Raw genomic sequence first — 10,532 nt, 5'->3', positions numbered from 1 at the left:
TGTGTCACGCTTGCTGACCCCTTAAATTCCCCTCAAATCTCTCAGATCCTCAGGGACTGTGTGGCTCCTGTGTATGGGGAGCTGGCTATGCACGTGTATTACAAGAGTTTAATTTTTTTCTTTTTTAACATCCAAACATCTTTCAAATAAAAATTTTAATTTAATTAAAAATAAAAAATTATTATTTTTAAGAAATAAATGTTTAGCATAGGATAAATGGGAGAGAGAGAGAAAATAGGTCTTTGCTAATCCAATAAAATAAAATGATACAAAATGAAAATAAAATAGAATTGGACAGGGCAGTACTATGAAGTTTTTGCTTTAGGCCATGTCTCCTTTTCAGCCTGGCGAGCAGTTCTGAATCATGAACTTGTCAAGGCCTCAATCTTTGCATCTATAGTCTGGCTATTTGTTGAGCTTGGTCCAAAGCTGAGTGGACATACCTGCCCTGGGTAACCCTGGTAAAGATAGACATTTCCCCTTTATCCACCAAAATTAGTGCTGAAATGGGTGGTTCCCTGGCTTTGCAGCCTTTCCTGGCCCTTGAGGGAGGGGGTTACCCGGACAGGGAAGTGAGCACCTCTGGGCTTGTTGGAAGGCCTCTGGAACCCACTCCGCTTGCCTGGTCCCGTCCCGGCAGGGGTTCGGGTGACTGACGGCAGATGGGCGTGCCAGCGGACAGATTCCTGAGACACTCCCTGAAGTGGGGTTCCACCCAGGCTGATGTTTAAATACCTGGAGCCAGGAGAGATCCCCTGAGAGCAGGGCTGGCCCGAGCTCCACTGAGAAGGCCAGAAGAGCCAGAGGCCCACCGAATGAGGTAGGTGAGCTGCACTCCTCTTCCAGGCTTGGGGAAGAAAGCTCCTTCTGTTCCTCCTCTTCCTCTTCCCCCTCTGCCGACCTGGTCTGACTCCAGAGGCCTCTCCTTCCTAATGGGCTTTTGCCTAAATGAACTCCGGATGAGACTCACCTCCAAACTGTAAGATAAAATGTCTGTGGCCCCAACATTTTGAAAGTTTCTTTTCATACCTGAGAAGATCCTTAGTACTAAGAGCTTGAACTGACCCAGACTCTATTTTGAGATGTGGTATCAGTCAGAGATGGGGGGAGCTAGGAGACCCTCAACTGGGGAGACCTGGAGCTTCTCTCATTGACTCTCAAAATGCTTGCTCTGGTCTGGGGAAGATTCTCAATCATTTTTCCTCCTTTTTTTTGCCCTTCTTCCAGATTAGGCTGATATAGAAAGAACAAGAGACTGGCAAATATTGAGCATTCTGATCTGAGCTGTGCACCCTAGCCCGGCAAATCACTTGACTTAATCGTGATTCTTTCACTGGCATAATGGGTGGGTGAGGGAACTGGAATAAACAGTACTTTCAATGCTATGAGATAAGCTAAAAGATGCCAGGACAGATGACATCAAAGGACATCCCACCTCCTTCCCCAAAAGGGATCTCTCCTCAGGGATAAGCCCATCGTAAGGACAGAAGTACCAGATTTAGAATTAAATGATTCTCTCTGGTTTATTCAGCTGTAAAGTGAACTAGCTGATTTCTAAGCTTCCATCTATAACTCTTATAAACTCTAGGGCCGGCCTTCCCTAGCATTGATGAATACTGAGTGATATCTGGGTGATTTATAAATGTTAGCACTAAAAGGGACCTCATGGTAATCCCAAGTCTCATTTTACAGAGGAAGAAATTCAGGGGAAAGGGCTTGTTCAAGGACACACAGATAATAAGGGGCAAGATTGCTATTTCCACTAGGCAAGGAGCAGGATTGTTACTCCTATTCAAGCATTCAGTTCTCTACCTCAAGGTAAGAATCCTTATCACTCTCTTCCTTACATGTCTTTTCCTCACCTCATTCTCCACACCTCTCCTTATGTAAACCCATAACCAGACATTTTAAGATGCTTCCAATTGAACAATGGAGAGCACATAAGATATCTTCACTCCTATTTAAAAACCTGCCAGCCCCCAGTGACCACACATAATAGGAATGAGAAGGATTATCTATTAGCTCCTCTAACAATAACTGCTTCATTTTTCCTGTGTGCCTCAGTTTCCTTATCTGAAAATAACAATAATAGTTATAACAACTATGCTTTATGATTTAATATTTCTAAAGCACATTACATGTTATATGAGAGGAGCTTTAAGCTCTCTTTTATTTGTGTGATTTTATGACTTTTGCCCATCTTTTTTATTTTTTAAAATTAATTTTATAATTATAACTTTTTTTTTGATAGTACATATGCATGGATAATTTTTTACATTATCCCTTGCACTCACTTCTGTTCCTAATTTCCCCCTCCTTCCCTCCACCCCCTCCCCTAGATGGCAGGCAGTCCCATACATGTTAAATATGTTATAGTGTCCTAGATACAATATATATGTGCAGAACCGAATTTCTTGTTGCACAGAAAGAATTGGATTCAGAAGGTAAAAGTAACCTGGGAAGAAAAACAAAAATGCAAACAGTTTACACTCATTTCCCAGTGTTCCTTCTCTGGGTGTAGCTGATTCTGTCCATCATTGATCAATTGGAACTGAATTAGCTCTTCTCTATGTTGAAGATGTCCACTTCCATCAGAATACATCCTCATACAGTATTGTTGTTGAAGTGTATAATGATCTAGTTCTGCTTGTTTCACTTAGCATCAGTTGATGTAAGTCTCTCCAAGCTTCTCTGTATTCATCCTGCTGGTTATTTCTTACAGAATAATAATATTTCATAACATTCATATACCATAATTTACCCAACCATTCTCCCATTGATGGGCATCCGTTCATTTTCCAGTTTCTAGCCACTACAAAAAGGGCTGCCACAAACATTTTACTTTTGCCCATCTTGTTGTTGTTCTCAAACTGGGCCTGAGGAGTTAGTAGTCATAAACAAAGAAAAGACAGAGGAGTTGGATTTCTTAGAGGCCCCTTCAAAGAGCTTTCATTTTCCTTTCATCAGAATGATAACAACCCTTGGAATTCCCCACAGATGTTTTTTTTTCTCCTTATTCTTATTTTATTTTTATTTTTAAATAGAGCTCAAAACACTGAAGACAGAGGTAGGGAGGAGATCATAAGATTTTAGTTCTAGATTAGGTCTGGAACCCCCTTCCTGGCCTGGTCCCATCCTAGCAGCAAGTTCAGATGACTCATGACAGGGTCATGCAGGGATGAGGGACATTTATTTGGTAAAGCCATTTATTTGGGTAAAGCCTACCTTGATCTTGTTAATTTAGTTGGTTATTATACACTTATTTCATAGAGTTATTTTGATTATTATTTCAAACAAGGGAACAAACTGTACCCAATCCCTGTGGAGGGGGGATTATTTCTTTTAAGTGGGGAAATTTATATCCAGAGAGAATAACACCTTCTCCCTGGTCATATATTGAATTCAGGGTACCCAAAGACTATTTGCTAATGCTACCTTTCAGGTACTAGCTAAAAAGCACACTTGTTTAGGGGGTCCAGATTAGAGTTCTGTATCACTCAGGAGCATTGTGGCTTATAGAATCTGAGGAGAATTGAGTCTGAAAGCTAGGAGGAAGGGTCTGGTCCATCCTGAGGATTTCCTATCTTGACTCACACTACCTTATTCTATCCCAGGCGATTTGCATCCCCTGAAGATCTCTCCATTAGTGGAAGATGTGGCCACTCCTTATATTGATGGGTAAGTACTGTTTCTTCCCTTCCTCTTGGGCTATATGTGCACTGTTCTTGGGGGATGGATAAGGTGACTGAGGAGAGCTGATGGCCAATAAGGACCACGGTGTGGATATCAGTTCTGGGGCTGTTTGGGTTGAGAATCTATTTATGAATGACCTCTCTTATGAATACATTTGTACCAATTTCCTTGTCCTTCAAGGAAAATCATAAATCTCTACTTCCCTTTAGTGGCTCCCAAGTGTCATTTTGTTTTGGCTTGTTGGAAATTTTTGGTTTTCCCAGTACACAGGAGGATATATTCTTTACCACTCCGCTCTAAGGGCATTTCTTTCTAGATTCTTTGCATTATTTTGATTTTTAATAGCAGGCTGAAACTGTTATTTATAGTTAATTATACAGTTAACTGTTATCTACTTTGGTGTAGTGAGTAGATAGTAGTTATTGCTAGTGGTTATTGTTTCAAATGAGAACAAACTATATATCTCAATCCAATTTCCTGAGAATGGATTATCCAAAAGATTCTACCCTGCTGGTAGAGACTAATGCTAGATGAGAATTAGATCTGGAAATAGACAGTTATTGATTGAGTTTGTGTGATTCAGTGTGTGTGCCCGAGGTTTTTCCAAAGGCAAGGGGAGATTTTTAGCTTATTTGTGGTTTCTGGTTATCGATTGATCTGCTTGGCTCCATTTGCTCAGATGATTGACAATTGACAGTATATGAAATTGACATTCTGTTGGAAGTCAACTGGACTGAAGTCATTATTCTGTTTCAAGCAAGGTAGAAAGAGCTCACAGTTGCCCTGACCTGCATGTAGAACACTGAAGGATATTTCAGAGTCCGATGGGGCTTCGCCTGAGCACTCTCCTAACTTCCTTTTTAAAACTTCTGTGATTTCAGCACTGCCAGGACTCCACGCCCAGCAGGCTTGTTCTCGGGGGGCCTGCTACCCTCCTGTGGGGGACCTGTTGGTTGGAAGGACACGGTTCCTTAAAGCCTCCTCTACCTGTGGAATGACAAAGCCTGAGACTTACTGTACCCCATATGGCGAGGTAGGTCATACACATACATTTTTAGGGAATATGGACAGGGGAGAATATGCCATTCTATTAAAATATGAAATGATATGGGGGGAGCTAGAAGGGAAAGTGAATAGAGCACTGCTCAGGAGGACCTGAGTTCAAATCCATCCTCAGACATTTACTAACTGTTCAACTTTGGGCAAGCCACTTAACCCTAATTACTCCCCCCCCAAAAAAATCATTTGATATCATATGGATGATATATACTATCCAGAGGCAGCATGGCATAGTCAATAGAGATCTACCCCTGGAGCCCAGAAGAAGTGGGTTCAAGTCCCACCTCTGGCACATGACCCTGGGAAAGTTACTTAATTTCTCAACTATTCTCTAAGACTTTACATTACATTGAATGTGCTGACATTCTTTGGTAGAAGGAATTAACTTATCTGGGACTTTTTTATATCAGAAATCACAGGTTCCAGTCTTTTATTATCATATCATAAATATATATTTTAATATAAATTATAATTATACAATATATATCATATAACATAAGACAATAGTATATAATATATTAATATGTAACATACAATTGATATAATTTTATTATATTATACAATATTATTTTGTATCACATGATAATTTGCCAATTTAATTATTGAGGTTTATATATATATAGTTAAGGACTATGCCTAAGTGTGAAGGTTTGGGTCAATTATCCGGAAAGCCCCCACAGCTGTGAATTATAACACACTTGAAGAAATTGCAAATCAGCCTTTACTGACACAGATGTTGCTTGTGAATTGGGAATGAAATAAATTGGAGGCAAGAGGGAAGAAGAAGGAGGTCAGAGAATGCAACTGCCCCTCAGTCTGTTTGTATCATTATCATCCTCTCACATGAAGAGCAGAAGCTGGCCAGAATTAGATCCCCAGAAGCCACTAGTAGGTGGCTCTGTAACAATATATAAAACTAATATTCTGCAGACATGAAAGTTCTTGTCCTCTGGGTGCTTACAATCTTTACAGATAAGGATTGCTTTGGTGAAATTGGTGAAAAGAAGACTATCTGTCCTCTGCTGCTCTGTAACTTTGGGCTAGGAGAAATCTTTCTTGAATTCTCGGAACATACAACAGATATGTGTTCATTCATCGTTCCTGCCGTGAAGAAATTTAGTCATAGGATTATAGATTTAGATCTGGAAGGCAACATATAGATCATATAATCTCTCCCATTTCACAGATAGGGCAATTGAGAACTAGGGAGTTTCAGCGACAGGTGGTGTCAGGAACGAGATCTTTGTCTAGACTCCTGAACTCTTAATCCAGTGACCTTTACATTACACTGTTGGCTCTCTAATGTGTTCTCCTTCACAAGCACAGATGACACTATGGAACTACCATTTGCAGGATGTCTATTTTGAATTGTGTTCCAAACAGTAGTGATAAGTAGTGTAGTTACCCATGATCTCTTATGAAAATTGCTGGCAGGAGGTTGGTGGTTCAACCTGAGGCCATGAAATAAGAGTTTTCCCTTTGTGGGAAGTCAACTAGCTTATTCTGGAGGAGATGGGGCTAAACAGAACAAAACAAAATCTTCATCTTAATCTTAATAACATTGTGATATAATTTTTTTAAAATCCCTGATCTAATCAATCATCTAATAGGAGGGACAAACAATAACTCATATTTCTGTAATACCTTTAAGGTTGGCAAAATACTTTCTTTATAATAGGAATGGATAGGTAAGATAAGTATGTTTATCTTCACTTTTCAGATGAAGAAACTGAGACTGTCATGGTTATAATGAGCCCAGTAATCATCCAAGCCAGGATTTGAACTAATTTTTCTTACTCTAAATCTAATGCTCTTTTCTTCTGCACATCCTGCCTTTCAAGATGAGCAAGCAGATCTCTCAGTAGAAATAAGGCATTATAATGATTTTAGATTAAGAGGAGGAAAAGAGGTGGGGCTTTTGTTGATGAATTGGAAAATAAGGTATAATAATTTAATTCAATAAACATTTAACAAGAACATTATTCATAATAATAATAACTAGCATTTCTATAGCACTCACTATGCACCCAATATAGCACTAAGCATTTTTATAAATATTATTTCACTTGCTAAGTAGGTCCTATTATTATCTTCATTTTAGAGTTGAGGAAACTGAGGCAGACAAAAATTAAATGACTGGCATCATACAGCTATATAAGTAAATGTCTGAGACCACATTTGATCACAGTTCTTCATGCCTTTAAAAAAACAAAAATACAAATGAGGAAACTAAGTGACTAGCTCAGGATCACTTGACTAATAAGGATCTGAATCTGGAGTTGAATTCACGTTTTTCTGATTCCAGGTTCAATACTCCATCTACTCACTGAACCAGAGACTTCCTACAAAGGAATAGGTCACAGTCAGAGATTAGGCTCTGAGGTTAGAAAGAAACTGTTTTTGCCCTGAAGCAATTTCCATTTTAAGTTTTTCCCCCGGGGGAAAAAGTGCTGAATTTGGAATCAGAGGCCCTGGGTTCAAATAATGATTCTCCTGCATTCTATCCTTTTTTTTTTTTTTTTTTAATTTTTATTTTATTTTATAATTATTACATTTTTTGACAGTACATATGCATGGGTAATTTTTTACAACATTATCCCTTGTACTTACTTCTATTCAGATTTTTTCCCTTAGTCTTTCGGTGCCTCAGTTTCTTTGAGCCAGATCACCTCATACAATCCTTTCAATTCTAAATCTTCCCATATACTTATATAAATATAAAGTAATTTCAAAAGATAGGCAATAGCAATAGCTGGGGCACTAGATAAGGGGTCTTATAGGAGGTAGAAGCAGCTTTGTTTTGAAGGAAGACAGGGATTTCTGAAAGCAGAAGGAAGGCTTCTTGGAGAATGCTTTTTGGTATTTGTACTTTTATATTTTTTCTTATAAGGGACGCACAATGATTTTGGTTATAGTTTTAGTCTTCTCTCATTATCTTCTCTTAAGTGCAAATGATTCTAGGTTATTTATATTATATATTATAATTCACTAAGTTGGAGACATTCAGTGACCACTTTCTCTCTATACCTATCGTTGATCACATCCATGCAACTTTAATATAGGGAGAGAAGCAGGAGGAGGAGCCCAAATCAATTGATTTTGTCCTGGTGAAAGGTCAGACAAAAAGTCCATGAACTTGGTTTTTAAAAAAATATTAATAACTAAATTTTACTAAATTTTTGGTAATTCTTTGTATTTTATTTTGTGTATTTAAAAACATGATTTTTAGAAAGGGTCCAAAGACTTCATTGTGTTCGCAAAAGAGAGTATCACAATGAGCACTTAGATGGTCTACGAATTTCTGTGATACAGGAGATAATAGATTTTGAACGGAAAGAGATTTGGAAGTTCATCCTGCCCAACTTGCTCATTTTACAGAGGAGAAACGTACAGAGACATAGAAAACATGATTAACAAACAAGATTGCAAACCTGGACCATTTGACTACATCCTATATTCTTCACACTTTTCATATTGCACTCTTTTCCATCCCTAAGACCAAGTGTGTAGATGCCACATATCCAATTGCTTCTCATGGCCCTTGGGAACTCCCTAGTTATTTTTATTTGCAGAGACCACCCTCTGCCTTCTGAGTAGCAATTTTAGAGACTCCCATTTGGCTGGGAGAAGGATAGAGTTGGGTAAGGGGACGAGCCTCCAGGATGTAACAAGCATCAAGCAAAATTTTTCTTTAGGAAGTAGATTACTTCATAAGAACCAAGGAATTCATTCTGTGGACGTGGCTTTCTAGGCAAAGCAGATCAGCTGCTTCTCCTTCCCATACCTTTGCCCAGACAACAGCCTCTCCAGCTATCTCCCTGCCACTTGAGAATCACAGATGAGGAGGTCATTATCTTTTTTCCATCCTTATTTTCGATGCCCCATTTGGAAAGCCAGAAGGAAGGGGTGAGGAAATGGGAGGAGGTCAAAGATCCTGCAAGCCTGTGATGCATTCTTGTTGTTCTTCCCTTTTCCCTCATCTTTTCTTCTCCATGGATGGATCTTTCTCTTCCTGAGGTCTTTTTCTTCACACCCAGACTGCCCTCTGCCTCTGATAATCGGCCAGGGAAATTGCCCTTTGCCTACATTGCCTCCAAATTGTTCCCTTGAGAGCCAGACTTAGTATTTGCAAGAGAAAACTGTAGATCTTTTATAACTAGAGGCGTGACTAAATCTCAACTCTCTCCTTGTGTGAGAGACATTGATTTTATTTGCCACAATGAACATGAGGGAATAGAAGGCATGTGGTATGTAGGGGAAAGAGTATTCTGGAGTTAGAATCAGAAGACCTAGACTTGGATCCAAATGTTGCTGATTTATTAGCTCCATGGTCCTCTCTCTGTGATTCAGTTTTCTTATTAACAAAATGAGGAGGGAGATGTCAGATAATTTGATCTCAGACCTCTTGGGAATTTGATTTCCTATAATTTTTTCAACAATGTTTTATTTTTCCAATTATACATAAAGATGATTCTTAACATTCATCTCTGTAGAATTTTGAGCTCCAAATTTTTTTCTCCTTCCCTTCCCTCTTCCCTCCTCAGGACAGCAAGCAATTCTGATATAGGTTTTACATGTACAATTTTAAAAAACAATTTCCACATTTGATTCTTTCTCAAGATGCATTCTTGATTCCTAGCTTTTCTACTGATTTGCTACTCATTTCATTTCTTTCATTACTCATTCTACTCATTGACCTTTTTGGGTCTTGGCTTCCTCTTATATAAAATGAAGGTGTTGGTCCAGCTTAAGGCTTCTTAAACCTGGGTCCATGAACTTTTAAAAAAATATTAATAACTAAATTTTACTAAAATTTTTTGGTAATCCTTTGTATTTTATTTCGTGCATTTAAAACATGATTTTCAGAAAGAGTTCAAAGACTTCATTGTGTTCCCAAAAGAGAGTATAACAAAAAAATTGAAGAACCTCCCGATGATCTCTGTGATGTCTTCCAACTATAAAACTTAGTGTTTTCATGAACCAAAGATTGAATAATTCTAATTTCCTTCCTTTTCTTCATTCCCTCTTTTTTTTTTCCTGAGGCAATTGAGGTAAAGTGACTTTTCCAGGGTCACACAGTTAGGAAATCTTTTAAATTATCCTTTAACTGCTTTTTTTTTTTTTTTTTTTTTTTTTTTTTTTTTTTCTTTCTTCTCTCCCTCCCTTTCAGCTTCCTCCCCTAGGACCTATCTCCAAGGGCTATTGTGGGAAACAAATGAAATAATATAGTTATCTTTTCCATATGGAAGGAATTAGGGACACAGTACTTTCATGACCTGAAAGGTCCACATAAAATTTTGGGGGATCTTCTCTTTGTACCAGAAAAATCTGAACTTTTTCTTTTCTTTCTTTTTTTAATGGGATATTTACAGCACTTTATTGTATAACCTTTGTGTTGGTATTATACAACACTATACATATAGTTTGTGCATTTCTGAATTTCTAAACTTTTTCTGTGTAGCATGCTGGCCTTTGTGTATCATCTACAGTTTCCATAAAACTACCAAAAAAAATTCCCATTTAATTTCCTATACCTATTTGTGATATATCAAAACTGTGATAGGGAAAGGATAACTATATATGTAAAAAGTCTTTAGTACAGTCTTCGGAACATAATAGATACTATATAGATACTTAGTAGATACTTTATTCCCTTTCCCTCCCTTTCCTCCCTGCTCCCCCTATAATGGAATGTTATCTAAGACTGACTTTGAAATGGGGCCAATTTTGGAAATAGAAACATCCCCTTGTGAATATTCCTCCTTAACCCTGTAAAGACC

General features: G+C 38.2%; 1 protein-coding gene across 3 annotated transcripts in view; it reads left to right on the top strand.

The window, feature by feature from the left end:
* The first annotated feature begins 690 nt into the window (after nt 1-690).
* LAMB3 (laminin subunit beta 3) overlaps nt 691-10,532 on the top strand; it is a 64,831-nt gene continuing 54,989 nt past the window's right edge. Inside the window, exons 1-4 of one of the 3 annotated variants that reach the window (XM_074270164.1) lie at nt 695-820; nt 1,693-1,818; nt 3,615-3,678; nt 4,575-4,726. In XM_074270164.1, the coding sequence (XP_074126265.1) occupies nt 3,654-3,678; nt 4,575-4,726 (177 nt within the window). In that variant the 5' untranslated portion in view covers nt 695-820; nt 1,693-1,818; nt 3,615-3,653. Of the gene's footprint in view, nt 825-1,692; nt 1,819-3,614; nt 3,679-4,574; nt 4,727-10,532 lie in introns of all 3 variants that reach the window. The other 2 variants (XM_074270167.1, XM_074270165.1) reach the window with 2 other exon arrangements.

This window comes from Sminthopsis crassicaudata, chromosome 5 (assembly GCF_048593235.1).
Source record: "Sminthopsis crassicaudata isolate SCR6 chromosome 5, ASM4859323v1, whole genome shotgun sequence".
Taxonomy (NCBI): domain Eukaryota; kingdom Metazoa; phylum Chordata; class Mammalia; order Dasyuromorphia; family Dasyuridae; genus Sminthopsis; species Sminthopsis crassicaudata.
The sequence above is the reverse complement of the archived record's forward strand: the minus strand, read 5'-3'. Positions and strand labels throughout refer to the sequence as shown.